Genomic DNA, 18382 nt, shown 5'->3' on the forward strand with positions numbered 1-18382 from the left:
GCTCTGGGTGCAACCTCGGGAGGCGGTGGCCCAGCTACCTCTTCTGCACCCCCTCCTTCTGAGCTACATGCATCTATGCAAAGAGCGGGAATACTTCTTGAACAGAAGTGTGAGGGCATCTGCACCGAGGACCCAGGCATGCCTAGCTCTCCCCGCCCCGCCCTGTCCCATCCCATCCCACCACATCCTGTCCGCTAGCTCAGACTCCTCTAACCATGCCAGCCAGCAGGGACCGACTTCTCCAAACTGCGGATGCCCCTCCCACCTGGCACTGGCCCCACTCATGCAGTGCCCCCAGGAGTTATCCAGGCCCTGGAGGATTGCTGGGGAGCGGAAGAGGTCCCAGTCTCTCTCCGGGGGCGGCCCTCCTTGCCCCGAGGCTAAGCTTGGCTACTGCCAGCCCCAGGCCTACCTCTGTGGAGGAGGGGATCCCGGGACGACCTCCCTGCCGCCCGGGGTGAGTCTAGCGAAATGAGTCAGCGCTCACACAGTCGTGAGCCACGAGGCCCGGATGAGAGGCCCTTCTTCCGAGCGGGCCAAAGAAAGACGCCGAAGAGATGGAGAGAGTTCAGAGCAGGGAGAGGAATGGGACAGACAAGGATGCGAGAAGGTTCAAGGGCTGATGCCTGTGAGGCAGAAGACGATGGGGCGGCAGAGGAGGAGGAAGGATGGAGGAGGAGGAGCCGAGGACCTCAGCCTTCCGGCAGCAAAGGTTCCGGGACGGTCCTCCCTCAGCCCTGGGGGTAGATGCAGTGGGGAGCCTGCGTGTCAGGACCCCCAGGCCCATTCATCAGCTGGTGTCCAGCCAGAGGCTAGAGGCCCGGAGATTCCTGAGCCCTGGAGGCCAAGGAGCCTGCTTCCTGCCCGGGGGCAGCCAGTCGGGGTCTCCCTGCCACGCCCAGAGCTGCGACAGTGTGGCCTCTGGGTGGCATGGGGCAGCCGCCCCAGGTGGTTTGCCCTCTCTGGAGGCAGGGCCCAGGGCCCTCCTGAGGGCGACTCACAGCTCAGACGGGACGTACGGCTCCAGGATGACCATGGGCGGGGTGGGTGGGCGCAGCTTGCCCAGCGCCATGATATGCTCGAAGGTGATGTCGGTCTGAGTGCCACTGTCCACCAGCTGCAGGTCGTGGGAGGAGCCATCCCCCCGGAGGCGGGGACTGCGTCTCAGCACCTGGATCACCAGGGGCTCCTTGGAGGCACGCAGGGCCTCCAGGGTCTGCTCCTGAGACAGCTTGGAGAGCTCCTTCCCGTTCACCTGCAGCAGAGACATGACATGTCCCCGTGAGGACCCGCTGAGGCCCTGCTTACCCCTGGGCACCCTCATTCCAGGTGAACCCCACTTCTCAGCCCTGCCCCCGCATGGTGCCACGCCCTGAGGGCCGGGGAGCCTCGCCCTAGATCCCCTTCGGCCGTCCTCCTCCTTCAAGCAGCACTGAGGCCAGAGCTGGTGTGAGAAGATCACGGGGAGCCCCCTTGGCAATGACTGAGCATCTGCTGGGATCATCCAACATATCAAGGTGGGAGGGAGACCTTGACTCCCTTCTGCCGACAGGAGTCGGTCAACAAATGGGTTCAGGTGGGAGAGTCCGGAAGAGCAAGAAGGCTCAGAGGACAGGGTCTCTGTCCTCAAGGCAGCAACGACTCACCACAGAGAAAAGGCCAACACACACCGAGCCTAAGAGAGGTGCTGAGGAAGTGGCCCTTACAAGACCACTGTTGTCCCAGTCTTCAATTCTCACAGTGCCACCCCCTCCCCGGGAGTCTCCGGAGAAGGGGTTCTTCACAGAGATGCCCAATGCAATTGCAAAATCATGTCTTCCGGGCTGCAAGGAACAGGCCAGCCCTGGATGTCGTTCCAGGAAGACGGGCTGTCAAAGGAAAGCACAAGGAGTCCTAGGGACCCCTGGCCAGCCAGTGGCTCCTCTGATTCATGGAACCCAAATAATCACCTTGCTGCTACTTGGTTATGTCCTTGTAGATAGTAGTTTCAGTTTTTACGTTCCCCTCTCTGTAATCTTCACATGGTCAGAAAAGATTTTTTTAATCAGGTTTGTCTAATTATAAAAAAAGACAGTTTCGTTGTAGAACATTTGAAAAATACAGAAAACCATAAGGAAGAAAACAAAAATCACCCACCATCTCAGGGACGTAAAAGCTGTGAATGTGTTGGCATATTTCATTCTTGCTCTTTTTTCAATTTGTGACTGCAGGCGCCCCAAGGCCTGGAGCACGCCAGCCTGCGCATGGACCATCCGTTGTGTGTTGGCTTGGTCCCTACTGTCCATCACTAGTGGTTTTCAATTTTATTATAAAGAAGGTTGCAGAGACACATTTTTTGTATGTTCTGTACCTATTTTCTAAATCTTTGTGTAATCTATGGTTGTTATGTTAGAGAAATTTTCCAAAAGTGGAATTATTGGATCAAAGGGTATCAAGGAAACAGCTTGTCAACCAAGAAGGTATTAGTTGTAAGAATATGGTCAGCACAGCCCAAGAGGATCAGGACAGCCGGAGAGGCTGCAGTTATAAAGGGAAGAGGGAATGGAGGCCGCGGGGCTGAGTGCATGGGAGAAAAGGGCTGGCTGCTGATGTGTATTTGGGGAGGCACGTGAAGGGCGGACTGGCAAAGGCTGGGCACCAAGGGAATGTGAGGACTGGCCTTGAAGCCCTTAGCAGAGCCAAAACTGTCAAGAAATGCTTGAGGCAGCATTAAACACAGCCAGTATCGACCTTTCAATGGAACAAACTTACAACTAAATGAATTTTATTAAAAACAAAGGCAAAAGCAAACATGCATGTTCCTTATATAAACACCAATATTTAGCATTTAACTCAACCCTCACGATTCACTAAGAAAAGGAAATTCAATAAAGTCGGGCAGATGTGACTACAGGAAAAACTACCTCCAATGAATCTGGCTGCTTTCAGAACTTTGGATAAAAGAGAAGTCAGTTTTACTGAAACCATTTCCTCTAAGATCAAGAACAAGACAAAGTTGTCCACTCTCACCACTACTATTCAACATAGTTTTGGAAGTTTTAGCCACAGCAATCAGAGAAGAAAAAGAAATAAAAGGAATCCAAGTTGGAAAAGAAGAAGTAAAACTGTCACTGTTTTCAGACGACATGATACTATACATAGAGAATCCTAAAGATGCTACCAGAAAACTACTAGAGCTAATCAATTAATTTGGTAAAGTAGCAGGATACAAAATTAATGCACAGAAATCTCTTGCATTCCTATACACTAATGATGAAAAATCTGAAAGAGAAATTAAGGAAACACTTCCATTTCCCACTGCAACAAAAAGAATAAAATACCTAGGAATAAACCTACCTAAGGAGACAAAAGACCTGTATGCAGAAAACTATGACACTGATGAAAGAAATTAAAGGTGATACAAACAGATGGAGAGATATACCATGTTCTTGGATTGGAAGAATCAACATTGTGAAAATGACTCTACTACCCAAAGCAATCTACAGATACCATGCAATCCCTATCAAACTACCAATGGCATTTATCACAGAACTAGAACAAAAAATTTCACCATTTGTATGGAAACACAAAAGGCCCCGAATAGCCAAAGCAATCTTGAGAAAGAAAAATGGAGCTGGAGGAATCAGGCTACTGGACTTCAGACTATACTACAAAGCTACAGTCATCAAGACAGTATGGTACTGGCACAAAAACAGAAATATAGATCAATGGAATACGATAGAAAGCCCAGAGATAAACCCATGCACATATGGTCACCTTATCTTTGATAAAGGAGGCAAGAATATACAATGGAGAAAAGACAGCCTCTTCAATAAGTGGTGCTGGGAACACTGGACAGCTACATGTAAAAGAATGAAATTAGAACACTCCTTAACACCATACACAAAAATAAACTCAAAATGGATTAAAGACCTAAATGTAAGGCCAGACACTATCAAACTCTTAGAGGAAAACATAGGCAGAACACTCTATGACATACATCACAGCAAGATCCTTTTTGACCCACCTCCTAGAGAAATGGAAATAAAAACAAAAATAAACAAATGGGACCTAATGAAACTTAAAAGCTTTTGCACAGCAAAGGAAACCATAAACAAGACGAAAAGACAACCCTCAGAATGGGAGAAAATATTTGCAAATGAAGCAACTGACAAAGGATTAATCTCCAAAATTTACAAGCAGCTCATGCAGCTCAATATCAAAAAAGCAAACAACCCAATCCAAAAATGGGCAGAAGACCTAAACAGACATTTCTCCAAAGAAGATATACAGATTGCCAACAAACACAGGAAAGGATGCTCAACATCATTAATCATTAGAGAAATGCAAATCAAAACTACAATGAGGGGCTTCCCTGATGGCACAGTGGTTAAGAATCCGCCTGCCAATGCAGGGGACACGGGTTCAAGCCCTGGTCCGGGAAGATCCCACATGCCGTGGAGCAACTAAGCCCGTGCGCCACAACTACTGAGCTTGCGCTCTAGAGCCCGCAAGCCACAACTACTGAGCCCGTGTGCCACAACTACTGAAGCCCGCGCGCCTAGAGCCCATGCTCCGCAACAAGGGAAGCCACCGCAATGAGAAGCCCGCGTGCCACAACAAAGAGTAGCCCCTGCTCGCTGCAACTAGAGAAAGCCTGTGCGCAGCAACGAAGACCCAAAGCAGCCAAAAAAAAAAAAACTACAATGAGGTATATATCACCTCACACCAGTCAGAATGGCCATCATCAAAAAATCTACAAACAATAAATGCTGGAGAGGGTGTGGAGAAAAGGGAACCCTCTTGCACTGTTGGTGGGAATGTAAATTGATACAGCCACTATGGGGAACGGTATGGAGGTTCCTTAAAAAACTAAAAATAGAACTACCATACGACCCAGCAGCAATTCCACTACTGGGCATATACCCAGAGAAAACCATAATTCAAAAAGAGTCATGTACCACAATGTTCATTGCAGCTCTATTTACAATAGCCAGGACATGGAAGCAACCTAAGTGTCCATCGACAGATGAATGCATAAAGAAGATGTGGCACATATATACAATGGAATATTACTCAGCCATAAAAAGAAATGAAATTGAGTTATTTGTAGTGAGGTGGATGGACATAGAGTCTGTCATACAGAGTGAAGTAAGTCAGAAAGAGAAAAACAAATACCGTATGCTAACACATATATATGTAATCTGAAGAAAAAATGGTTCTGAAGAACCTAGGGGCAGGACAGGAATAAAGACGCAGACGTAGAGAATGGACTTGAGGACACGGGGAGGGGGAAGGGTAAGCTGGGACGAAGGGAGAGAGTGGCCTGGACATATATACACTACCAAATGTAAAATAGATAGCTAGTGGGAAGCAGCCAAATAGCACAGGGAGATCAGCTCGGTGCTTTGTGACCACCTAGAGGGGTGGGATAGGGAGGGTGGGAGGGAGATGCATGAGGGAGGAGATATGGGGATATATGTATATGTATAGCTGATTCACTTTGTTATAAAGCGGAAACTAACACACCATTGTAAAGCAATTATACTCCAATAAAGATGTTAAAAAAAAAAGAGAGAAGTCAGTTTTTGAAATAAAATGCCAAATATAGATGGTGACCATCATTATAAATATTTTCTTGTTTTTAATCCTAGAGTGACTATCTTTTGTATCTTAAACTACCATGTTTCTTCAGTCCCTTGGAATACTTACTAAAGAATCTCATTGTGTGAACTTTAAAAAAATAAATAAATAAAAATAAAAATAAAAACAAAGGCAATGAGTCCTCCAAGCTCATGGCTTTCTAATTATTTTACTACACTTTTATCTGGTCTAGTGTGTCTGGAAGGAGACACCATAGGACGGTGTGCGACTGTGCATGTCTTCCCGTCCCCGCGTTCAGTGACATCGGGCTGGTGGCCATGGTAGGAGTATTTACACCACGGAAATCGACAAAGTCTCCAAACGAGGGCTTTGGGTTTCAGAACATTTACCGGCTCCCCACTGCCCTTAAGTCAAGGGCTCCTGTAAGAAGCAGAAGGGCCAAGGGCCGAGAGCTGTACTAAGGATCTTTGACCGGGGTTGGTGGGGAGCGTTTCGCATTTTCACTATGTGCAGTGGGACGCTCAGGTGACACTGGGAAACACAGGGATGTATTTCTCCCTGGAAACGTTACCCAGCAGCAGCGTTGCTATGGAAAATGGGCCCAGGCAGTGGGAGGGGAGTGCAGGGTGGTCTGGGATGTCAAGAGGGGGATGGGCACACACACCACAGAGCAGATCGAGGCCACCGGAGTGATGCCCCTGACAGCCCAGCAGCCTTCCCCTTGACCCACGTGGCGCCGAGCAGAGGCAGACCTCTGGGCGTGGAGGCTTGGAGCTCCTGGGCCACTCCTGCAGAGAGCGCCTGGGGCTCCTTCAGCCTCCTCTCTCCTCCTCAGCAGTCACGATGGGCCCCAAGAGCTAATGAAGGTGTGTGGAACCAGGACAGGTAAGACAGGAGCCCTCCCAGAAAGGGTGAAGGCTACCAACAAGATGGGAAATGCGGGGCAATGGGCAAGGCGGTGCAGGCCCAGGCACACGGTAAGGATCCAGTGTTCTGCCCCTTCTCGTCCTCACTCGCCCTACGGCCATGAAGAAGAGAAAGACTCGCGTGCACCGGCAAAGCCACCATTCAAATGGCCCGGCTCCAGTACCAAAATGCCTGAACCCAAGCCAGCTTCCCTTCAGAGCCCCCCTCAAGCTAAGGCCACTGTCTACACATGCCGGGGGGCACTCCCCACCTACCCGGCTGCCACTGCTCTAAACCCACACCAAGCAATTCAAAGTAGATCAAAGTCTTAAACAGACTGAGCTTTAAAACTACCTCGGAGGCGAGAGAACAGTGTCTTTATGATGCTGAGATAGAGAAGCAATTCTTTCTTTCTTTTTTTTGGCCATGCCTCACGGCATGCAGGATCTTAGTTCCCCGACCAGGGATCGAACCTGGGCCCTGGCAGTGAAAGCAGCAGTGAAAGCGCCGAATCCTAACCACTGGACAGCCAGGGAATTCCCTTAAGACAAAACATGGGCAAACAAGAACGGAAAAGATAAATTTGACTATGTTAAAATGTAAAACTTCTGGACAACAAAAGACGCCATAACTACAGTGAAAAGATAGGACAGACTAAGAGAAGATCCTTACAAATGCACAGAACTGATACAGGATTACCCAGAATAAAGAATTCCTACAAAGCACTGGGAAAATACAGACCTCAGTAGGGAAACGGGCATTCCAGGAAAAGGAAGCCTGAACCCACCCATAAGCTTGAATTGATGCCCCTTCGGGACGCTGGGAAGCGAGCAGCGTCACCCTAATAGCTGAGCGCTAGAAAGAGCCGAGGGTCTGCCGTCGGTAGAATGGCTCCAAAGATTGTGGTATCGTCATACATGTGGTTTGTGACGACACGCCTGCTTATGAATAGCACACGTAGTAGAAAATGTGCCTCAGAATGACAAACCTGAATCCCCATGGACAGAGAAGGGGAGGAATGGGGTCAGGGGTGGGAAAAACACCGAGGCCAACAAGGCCCACATCGAGGCTGGGTGGCAGTACACGCGCGTGCCGACATCAGTTTTGATGCTTATACTTTCCCAAACTCAGGAAATATTCCAGAACATCTCCACGCGGAGGGGCAGCCAGGGGGAGGGAGGCCAGCTGGGGAGCTCTTGCTGCCGTCACCCATTAGGATGTGGAATGGGTGAGACTTGGGGACGTGGGGGCACAGAGGTTTCTGGCCTGGGTGGCTATACTACTGGCAAGGGTGCCATTACTATTCTTACTAATAATAGCTACAAACCAATAATAGTAGCTACCATTTACTAACGGGCGACAGTGTCCCATTCTGCTCGGAGTGCTTTACGGCCAGTACTATGAAACAGGCACTAAGAGTATGGCCACCTCACAGATGAGGAAACTGGGGAGGCTAAGGGATTCACCCGGACAGGCCCACCACGGTCAGCATCTCAGGCTGGTGAGGGGCAGGGAGCGGGCTCAGCCGGGACAGCTTCGAGAAGCCCCCTCCTTGCTGTATATATAGTAGGGGCTGGGGCCGTGTGGGGGGTGGGTACCCATGGGGGGAAGGGTGGGGAGGAGTGGGGTGAGAAGGCGGGGCTTCGGCTGAGGTGGGGGGCTCTGGGCAGGTGGTCTGGGTAGGGGCATGGGCTGTGGTGGGATGGCTTGGTGGCAGTGGGGGTAGGTCTAGGACCCTGCGTTGGACTCTCTTCCTCTTGCAGAGGGTCTTCTCCACCCCCTCCCCTCGCCACCTTCCCCCTAAGCACTCCAGCCAAGCTTATTCATTTCTGGGCTCCCTACCCCTGCCCTCGGCACTCTCCTGCCCCCTCACACACCCTCCTTCTTGCTGCTTGGACACCTGCTCTTCCCCTCCTGCCCCCCTCCTGTCACCCACACTCACTTAAGGCCTAGCGACCACCCAGGGAGAATGTTGAGCAGGGGGTCTGAGGGTGACTCGCCTTCCATCAGGCTCTGGAGGCCGCCGAAGGCCTGGCCGGATACACTCACACCACACCTCGCGTGGACCTGGGCTCAGCTTCACCAGGAGCCCTTCTAGTTCAGGGAGAGCAAATACTTGCTCGCTGAGCCCATGGTCAGGAAAATCGATTCGAAGATGCTGCCCAAGGGGACCGCCCTGTGGACCGAAGCTCCAACCCAGACCCAGCTGGGCTGGAAGTCGCTTTGCTTCCACTGAGGACTCTGCAGAAAGGTGCCCTTGCTTTGCCGGGGGGCGGGGACCTGCGCCTCAGAGGCGCCTCTTTGCCCAGGTGGCCCTCCCCCTCCCCTCGCTGAGGGCCTGATTCCCGTTTACCTGGAGATCCCTGCCCTGGAAGCAGCTGCGAGCCTGGGCTGGGGCGCGGGCTGGAGAGGTCCCTGGAGAAGCAGCCGCCTCCAGACTCCCCCGCACTGCGTCCCTTGCGCGGGCTGACCCCATCACAGACCACACACTCTCAGTCTGAACGTTACCCCAGAGCATAAAATGGTAAACTTGCTGGAGGAATCTGTCAATAACTATAAAGAACCTTGAAAATGTTCATCATACCCTTTGATCCAGTAAATTGACTCTAAGTAATAGATCCTAAAATAATCAGAATCGATATTACATGAATCACAAGGATGCTCAGAGCAGCATTCATGGTTTTTTTTATTGTGGTAAAATACACCAAACGTAAAATTGACCATTTTAACCACTTTCAAGTGTACAATTCAGTGGCATTTGGTGCATTCACATAGCTGTGCAATCATCACATCTATTTAATTCCAGGACATTTTCATCCCCTCAAAAGGAGACCCCATGCCCATTCTCTCCAAATTCACCCCAGCCCCTGGCACTCACCAATCTCCTTTCTTTGCCTCTAGACATTTCATAAGTGGAATTCTACAACAGGTGGTCCGATGTGTCTGGCATCTTTCCTCAAGCATGTTTTCTAGGTCCATCCACATTACAGCCGGCATCAGTACTTCATTCCTCTTATGGCTGAGTAATACTCCATCATATTCCAAACTATTGCATTGTGCGGACAGACCGTTGATCCCTCAACAGACATTGATTTGCTTCTACCTTTTGGCAATTGTGAATCACGCTGCGGTGAACATTTGTGTACAAGTTTTTGAGTCCCTGTTTTCAAATCTTTGGGGCTATATGGTCATTCTACATTTAACTTATTGAGATACCAGCATTATTTTTAATGCCCAAAAATTTACAACAGTCTTAAGCACAAGTGTCTGCCTCGAGACTTCCCTGGTGGTCCAGCAGTTAAGACTCTGCGCTCCCAATGTGAGGGGCCTGGGTTCAATCCCTGATCAGGGAACTAGATCCCGCATGCCGCAACTAAAGATCCCACATGCTGCAGCTGAGACCCAGCGCAGCCAAATAAATAAATAAATATTTTTTTTAAAAAAGGTGTCTGCCTCATCGAAGTGTACAGCTGCCCTACCAGAGTCTTCCAATAACAAGCCTGTTTCTCAAAAAAGATATAAAATGGCATGTGAACTATGATGATTGCCATGTAAAGTATATGTTTATGGAAAAAGACTGGGAAAGAACATAAAAAAACATTGTTTGAAGGAAATGGAAATCTGAGAATTTGCTTTTTTCCAAACTTTATATACCATGGCTAAATTGTTTTTTGAAAAAATGTTTACAAACTTCAAAAAAAATAGCATTGGTGACCCAGTTCTGAGAGCGTGGATCTCAGCACGTGGGAGGCAGCTGACGGGTGAAGGCGAGGAGGGAGGTGTGAGCCCACGGAGGCTTCATGCTGCCACAAGTGTGCCAGCTCAGAGGGTGCACGGGGGCTCACGGGGCTTTGAAAACTATTTGGAATGGATGTGCCCGTTATGTATATTCATTGGTACGTGCGTAAGTATCAATTATCACACAATATTTTCTTTAAAGACTGGAAGGAGGGACTTCCCTGGTGGGGCAGTGGTTAAGAATCCACCTGCCAATGCGGGGATACAGGTTCGAGCCCTGGGCCGGGAAGATCCCACATGCCGCAGAGCAACTAAGCCCGTAAGCCACAACTACTGAGGCTGCGCTCTAGAGCCCGCGAGCCACACCTACTGAGCCTGCGCTCTAGAGCCCGCGAGCCACAACTACTGAGCCCGCGTGCTACAACTACTGAAGCCCACGAGCCACAACTACTGAACCCACATGCCACAACTACTGAAGCCCGTGCGCCATGCTCTGCGACAAGAGAAGCCACCACAATGAGAAGCCTGCGCACCTCAACAAAGAGTAGACCCCTCTCACCTCAACTAAAGCCCACACGCAGCAACAAAGACGCAACACAGCCAAAATAAATAAATAAACTGAAAAAAAAAAAGGAGTTAGTTAGGACTGAAAGCTGGGCACCAGTGACCATCCCAGCCATTCCCTCAGCTTTGGGTTGTCTTTTATTTTTTTATTATTTTTTAAAATTTATTTATTTATTTATTTATTTGGGGCTGTGTTGGGTCTTTCTCTGGGCTATTTAGCGTTCCAAAAGGAAGGGACCAAAGAGGGTAACGGTGGGATTCCCCACAAAAACAGCCCAGGTACTTCACCCTACAATGAAGCCCATACTTGACAAGCCCATCCCTTCCAATAAGCTTTTTAGTATCCCATCCTTAAATATGAGATGACAACCAAGGCTCACTAGACATCTGAGGATGCTCCAACATGAAAGCATAAGAGATAAAAATCAAAACGAAGAAGAGAACAATTGGTGGGAAACAGGATTGTAAGGGATAAGAAATATTTTCTTAAAAACGCCTTAATTTCGGACTTCCCTGGTGGCACAGTGGTTAAGAATCCGCCTGCCAATGCAGGGGACACAGGTTTGAGCCCTGGTCCAGGAAGATCCCAAATGCCGTGGAGCAACTAAGCCCGCGTGCCACAACTACTGAGCCTGCGCTCTAGAGCCCGCGAACCATAACTACTGAAGCCCACGAGCCACAACTACTGAAGCCCGCGCGCCTAGGGCCCGTGCTCCGCAACAAGAGAAGGCACCGCAGTGAGAAGCCCGCACACCGCAACGAAGAGTAGCCCCCCAAAGCCCACGTGCAGCAACGAAGACCCAATGCAGCCATAAATAAATAAATTAAAAAAAAATAAAACAATCTAGCCTGTGCTCTGTTCTGAGTTTTTCTCAGTTTCCCTGAGGCCCCAGGCTCGGGGGCTGTGGGCTGCTTTGGGCTCCTGCTCCTGGGCAGCCCTTGCAGGGGGTACAGCCTCTGGGCTCAGGCCCCTTGGGAGCAGTGGCGATGAAGTCACAGCAAACTTCACATCCAGATCTGATCTGAGGAAGCTCGGCACGTGCTTTCCGGCCCAGGTGTCCCCAAAACGGAAGGGGCAGCTCCCGGGAGCCTGGAGCCCCGGAGGGAATGAAGGAGGCCAGATGGGGGCAGAGCCTTCACTCCAGGACCTCCGGCCTGGAAGGTGGGGGAGATGAATCACAGCCTCCATCCACTCCTAGGAGAGGTGGCCAGGAGGGCCCCACGCCCACCCCACGGAGCATCAGGAAGTTGGTTCTGCAAGGCTGGAGGAGGGCCTTGTCATGGGGCTGCCAGCTGGTCTCAGGCCTGGGATGGGACAGAGCAGACACCCTCCCGCCCCCCATTTCCCCCATGCCCCTCCCCGTCACACCCCCCCCCCCACTGGCTCTAGGACTGCCTTTGCAGAGAGGGTTCTGTGGGTGGCCAAGGAGCGGGCCCTGAGCTCCCCCAGCCCAGCGTCTGAGCAGAGGACGGCAGGAGGCCCCTGGGTGTGCAGGCACTGACCCGCGAGGTGCCAGCCTACCAGGCGGGGGAGCACAGCCAGCAGGCCCCCAGGTCTGCCTCAGAGGGAGGCCGTGCCCACCCCAGCCCCTCAAGGTAGGCCAGGCCCCGGGGCAAGGCCCCTCACACCGGCGGAGGGCAGGTGCCTGTGGCGGCGGGCAGTGAGGTGAGGGTGGGAGGGGTGCGGGAGAGGAGCCGGGACACAGCTGGCACACAGCTGGCACACAGCTGGCACACAGCTGGCACACAGCTGGCTCAGGGACCGGCTCAACCCAAGCTCCAAAGGAGGATTGTGAGGCAGTGTGGTGGGTACGCGAAGGCCTTTTGAACAATCCAGGGTGTCGGGGGGTGAGCAAGGAAGCAGAGGGCCCCCAGCGTCAGCGGCTGAACCCGGGCAGGGAGTCTGGGTGCCTGGGCCACTTGCCACCACTCAGGTGCTGAGGGGGGCCCTGGGGGACACCCAGCCCCTTATCCCCAGGGGGCCAAGGACAAGGGATTCCTGGCACAAGCCCGTGCTGTGCTGTCTCCCCGGGGCTTCTCCAGGGATCAGAGGGACATGGGAGAATGAGCCCAGGAAGGGAGGGGGAGTGGGATTTCCTCCCCCCACCCCCGCCATGCCGGGTTGCCCTTTCGGAAGCTGAGAGGCAGCCTGCTTCAAGCTGTGGGCAGAGGCTTGAGCCTGGTGCGATCCAGCACACAGCCCCTCCCGCAAGGGTCCTGGTTGGAAGGTAGGAGGGAAAGGGGGGGCAAGGCTGCAGCTCCGAGGGTCCACGGCAGAGCCCAGGAGGTGAGGTCAGCACATGGGGTGTGGGCGCACCGTGACCCTTCCAGCCCCTGGTCAGCCAGGAACCACTGGAGGGAAGAGGGCACGTGTCCCTGAACAGGGCATTCGGGGACAGGCCCACTGCCGGCTCAGAGCCCAGGCTCACCCAGCACCGGCAGAACAGGAGGAACGACCTTGGGCAAGACAGACATGATCCCCACGTTGTTTGGGGAGACCAGTGCCAGGGCAGAAATGAGCGCACAGAGCCTTGAGTTTGGACGGGGGCTGCTTTAGACAGAACGCACAGGGACAGCCTCTCTGGTGACATTTGAACTGAGACCTGAAAGATGACAAGGAGCCAGCCATGCTAGGGACTTCGGAGGACATTGCAGGCAGTGCTAAGCCCTAGGATGGGAGGACTTAGCGCTTGCTGGAGAATAAGGCACATAGGGGACAGGGCGGAGGCAGGGGACAGACCGGCAGACAACTGCAATGGCTCAGCTCAGGGGGTGGTAGTGGAGATGGGGCTGCCATGAGCTGCTGCTGAGCTGGGAAAATGACCAAGGAACCGTGAGGGAGGAGGGACACCTAACAAGCACAAGAGAAGATGCTCAACGTCACTCATCACGAGGGAAATGCAAATCAAAACCACAATGAGATATCCCCTCGCACCCACTAGGATGACTGAAATAAAAACACAGAAGATAACAGTTGATGAGGATATGGAGAAATTCAACTCTCACACACTGCTTGTAGGAATGTCAACAGCAGTGGACGTGGAAAACTGTCTAGAGTTCCCAGATGACCCAGCAGTACCACAAGAATTGAAAACAGGCACCCAAACAAAAACTTGTACACAAATGTTCATAGCAGCACTTTTTTTTTTTTTTTGGCCACCCCGCGCAGCTTGCAGGATCTTATTTCCTCGACCAGGGATTGAACCTGGGCCCCAGCAGTGAAAGTGCTGAGTCCTAACCACTGGACCGCCAGGGAATTCCCAGCAGCACTATTCTTTTTTTTTTTTTTTTATGTTTGGCTGCGTTGGGTATTCGTTGCTGCGCGCGGGCTTTCTCTACTTGCGGCGAGCGAGGGCTACTCTTTGTTGCGGTGTGTGGGCTTCTCATTGCGGTGGCTTCTCTTTGTTGCGGAGAATGGGCTCTAGGCGCGCGGGCTTCAGTAGTTGTGGCACACGGGCTCAGTAGCTGTGGCTCGTGGGCTCTAGAGTGCAGGCTCAGTAGTTGTGGCGCACGGGCTTAGTTGCTCCGTGGCATGTGGGACCTTCCCGGACCAGGGCTCGATCCCATGTCCCTTGCATTGGCAGGTGGATTCATAACCACTGCGCCACCAGGGAAGTCCAGCAGCACTATTCTTAATAGCCAGAATTTGGAAGCAACCTACATTGTCCACCAACAGATGGATAAACATAATGTGGTAACATCCACCCAGTGGATTATTCCACCATATAAAGGAATGGAGTCCTGCTACATGCTACAACGTGGATGAAAACAGCCCAGCTGAGTGGGAGAAGGCAGGCACAAAAGGCCATGTACTGTATGATTGCAGAACGGGCAAATCCATAGGGACAGGAAGTAGATGAGTGGTTGCCAGGGGCTGGGGAACGGGAGAATGGGGACTGGCTGCTTAATGGTGTGAAGTTCCCTTCTGAGATGATGAACGTGTCCAGGAACTAGCTGGTGGTGACAACTGCGCCACACCATGAATGTACTCAGTGTCACTAATGGCAAACTTGATGTCATATATTTTTTCCCACAATAAAAAATTAAAACTGCTGCCCGGATCCAGAGACCACCGGTGCCCTTACAGAGGTGAAGACCACTGGAAAAGACACAGGGGTGGGGGGAGGGGCGGGGCCTGGGGAACTTGTTCAATCAATGCAAATCTTTACCTCTGATTTGAAGTTCCTGAGACCTGCAGACATCCCCAGTGTCCCACTCCGCTTACCCGTATCCCAAACCAAGCCACCAAACCAGGTGTCATATGACCACTGCTACTGAATTCAAGCAGGGATTGATTGTTCTTGACTTAAAATCATGAGATGGAGGCTATCACCTGGGGATTGAGTGTAGCAGAGGATAAGAGGCCCAAGGAGGACCCTAAGGCACCCTGACACTGAGCAGTTGAGGAGACACAGAGCTTAAGTCAGCCAGAGAGAAGGAAAGCTAAGGAGGGAGTCTGGGCAAGACTGCACCAAGGACCGGGAGGATGGATTGGATCAGGATGCAGAAGGGTACTCAGGATTTGCTAAAAGGGGGCAATGGGGAGGGCGACGCCCAGCCGACCTGTATAGATAGACTCAGCCTTTGGGAGCTTTTGCAGAGAATGGGGTGGAAGCGCCTTGGGGCTGTGGCTTGGGGCTGTGGGAGAGCGCTACGTTTGGGTTTTACCAGGTCAGACGCCTGAGAGCGACTGAAAGCTGGATGGGAAAGGTAGGTTCAGAGGAGGAAAATATTTTAAATGCCAAAGAAAGCGAGGGAAAGACCTGCACAAGGTACGGCAATATTGGGAATAAGCGAGGGGAACACGGGGGCAGGAGGGAGGGACACGGCGGGGGGCGCAGCAGAAGGGATATCGGTGTCAGGTGAGACATGGGGGCTGACTAGGGGGACATGGGGGCGAGAGGGGACTCGCGGACAAGGGGTCAGGCCAGAGCAACGCAGGAAGCTCGGCGGGCAGTCGCGCTCCCGCAGGGGCCCGGTGGGCGACGCGGCGGCGCCCGGGGAGGCGCGGGGCGGGGCCCAGGCTCGCTCGTCCCGCCTCCCCGGGCGCGGAGCCGCAGACAAAGAGCAGCCGGCGCAGCCCGACCGACCGGCGCGAGTCCTCCGCCCCCACCGCTCCGCCCCCGCTCCCGGCCGGGGCGGGTCTCCGGACCCCGCTCTAGGGGGCCTGGCGCGACCGGGCCGGAGGCTCCGGGTGGGAGGTCCTCGCCGTACTTCCCAAATGCTCTGATCGGGAATCTCTGAGCGGCGAGAAGAGGGAGGGCAGGCTGAGAAAAGAGCCCTGGCCCGGGTGACTGGGGGTCCCGCGGGCCCCACGGCTCCCCGGGAGGTCTAGGGACCTCCCCTTTCACCCAGGGTAACGCGAGGGGGAGGGGTTAACGACACAATTCGAGGGGCGCCCACGGTTGGGGTGAGTCTCCCAGCCCCACCCTGCGGATTGGGAGACCTAGGCTAGGCGAGAACACAGACCGGAAGCTAGCCTCTGCCCTGGCGCCCCGTGCCACGCGCTCTCAGCCCTGCCGTCGCGAGTGTCCAGGTAACACCTGGGACGCAGCCGCGTCTGGCTCAGCGGGACAGAGAAAGGAGAAGCCAGCCAGGCTCTGTGCGCTCCCATCTTTTCAGTGGCCCAGCAGAAGTCCTCATTCATGTGTTCCCATCTCTGGAGCTTAAAAATTGTCAACCCACAGGAACGTTGGCGCATCTGACCGTGGACATCTGCATTCCCCTCACCCAGCTCTCCCCGGGAGTGCACATTCCACCGCACCTACTCCCTCCTCTCTACACACACGTTCCCAAGCAAAATGCTGGCACCAACGCTCTCCACACACACCCCCCCCGCCCCCACCCCACCCCGGGAAGCCGCGACACCCTTAATGTGCTCAGGGATTTAACACTGACACAGCACCCCTGCATCTCTCCAATTGTACTGCTAATGCCCTTAGAGCTGTTTTTTCTTCTTTTTTTTCAGATCCAGGATCCAATCAAGGATCACACACTTGGTCATTAGGTCTCTAGTCTCCTGTAATCTAGAACAAACTATGCATTAAAAAAAAAAACCTTTCATGACACTGACCTCTTGGAAGAGTCTAGGGCACTCGCCTTGTAGAAAGTCCCAGTCTGGATTTGCCCGCTTTCTTCCTGGTTAGATTCAGCTTAGGTGTTTTGAGGACAGCACGGCCCAGGGCAGGCTCTGTCCTTCTCCCTCCCCGCACAGGGCGAGGAGGGGCAGGGGGCCGGGCTGCCCACCGTTAGGGAGGCTCGGTTTGATCACTTGGTGTCTCCCTTGTAAAGTTGCATTTTCCCTCCCTAATGTACAAGTAATCTGGGTGACACCTTGAGACCCAGTGACTATCTTTTCCCCAACAACTTTTATCTAATGGTTTTACCATCCAAGGATGACCCCCAACTGGATGAATTGCATTGGTGGCTGCAAAATGCCTTAATTTGTTAGAATTCTAGCAGGGACACAGCACTACATGCCAACATGTGACTGGCCCAGTGAATGGCATGCCCCCAGTCGAGGCTGCCTGGACAAGCCATACCATCCACCCCCAGAACTCTGTGCCCACTCTTGCTGCCCAGGCGCAGGAGCGAGAGAAGGAAGAAGCACAGGAAGCCTTCATCTCAAAGGACTTTTTAGTAGTTTGGGGCTGGTGTGTGTGTCTGGGTACCCATGTGAGCTGCCTGTAGGTTGGTAAGGATGTGGGTGATGGGAAGAGGCTCAGTTAGCTGCACGTAGCCTGGAAGAACAGATTATGTCCCTTGGGGGCCCACCTGGGCAATTATCCCTGGAAATTGATTTGATAGGTGTGAGGTGAGGCCTCCCCCCTCTTATTTGTAATAAACTCACTTCCTAGGTGATATTGACATAATCTGGGGCTTCACTGATTTATCCCGGGTCCTGAGCGAGGTCCTAGCTACTCAAAGTGTAGTCGGAGGACCAGCAGCATGGACATCCCCTGGGAGGTTGTGAGTAGCGCAGAATCCCAGGCCCCACCCTGGACCTGCTCAAGCAGATCCTGCATTTTAACAAGGGCCTCAGGGTAGAGTCGTGCTGGCCCAGAGCACCCCCTTGAGGAAGCAGGGAGGACTTGCACACACCTGGACAGGATTCAGACCACAGGCAAGTGAGTGCTTCAAAGGGTCTCTCCTCCCCCGCTCTCACTCCCCAAAGGGCAGTGGGTGGGTGGTGCCCATCGGGGCAAGCGGAAATCTGATCCACCTGCCCTGGCCCCCCTGCCTTTCCAGGGAAGAGCAGGCCTCTCAGGCACCTCTGAAGTCCTGCCTGGAGAGACAGGCTGGGAATGAGGGATGCCCCACATGCGGCCAGTATGGAAAAGCAAAGAACTTCCTGAGGTCATCATTAAGATCAGTCTTTGGGTGTGTGCTCACAGCTTCCCAGGCACCTTGGATGATAATGGGAAACCTCCTCCCACGCCCCCACCTCTGGGCTAACCTGGCTGGCCCAAAGGCAAGCTCCCCGGCTCGCAGTAATCAAAATGGTATCTTTTATGGAGTGCTTTTCATTTCCACTGCTCAAAGCAAGCATGAGGAAGAGACAGATTGCACTACAAAGAGGGGAGACGCCTGT

The 18382-nt window shown here is 52.7% G+C and overlaps 1 protein-coding gene across 6 annotated transcripts in view; it reads right to left on the minus strand.

Annotated features, from left to right (window-relative positions):
- Positions 1-18382, minus strand: part of PDZD4 (PDZ domain containing 4) — a 30285-nt gene that overhangs the window by 5103 nt on the left and 6800 nt on the right. The window contains exon 2 of one of the 6 annotated variants that reach the window (XM_082446166.1): positions 1020-1255. The exons of 1 other annotated variant lie outside the window; for it this stretch is intronic. In XM_082446166.1, coding sequence (XP_082302292.1) covers positions 1020-1255 — 236 coding nt within the window. Of the gene's footprint in view, positions 1-487; positions 6477-18382 lie in introns of those variants that run through there. 4 more of the 6 variants (XM_082446165.1, XM_082446164.1, XM_082446163.1 and 1 more) reach the window with 4 other exon arrangements.

The sequence above is a fragment of the Balaenoptera physalus genome, assembly GCF_965194825.1.
Source record: "Balaenoptera physalus genome assembly, chromosome: X".
NCBI classification, from domain to species: domain Eukaryota; kingdom Metazoa; phylum Chordata; class Mammalia; order Artiodactyla; family Balaenopteridae; genus Balaenoptera; species Balaenoptera physalus.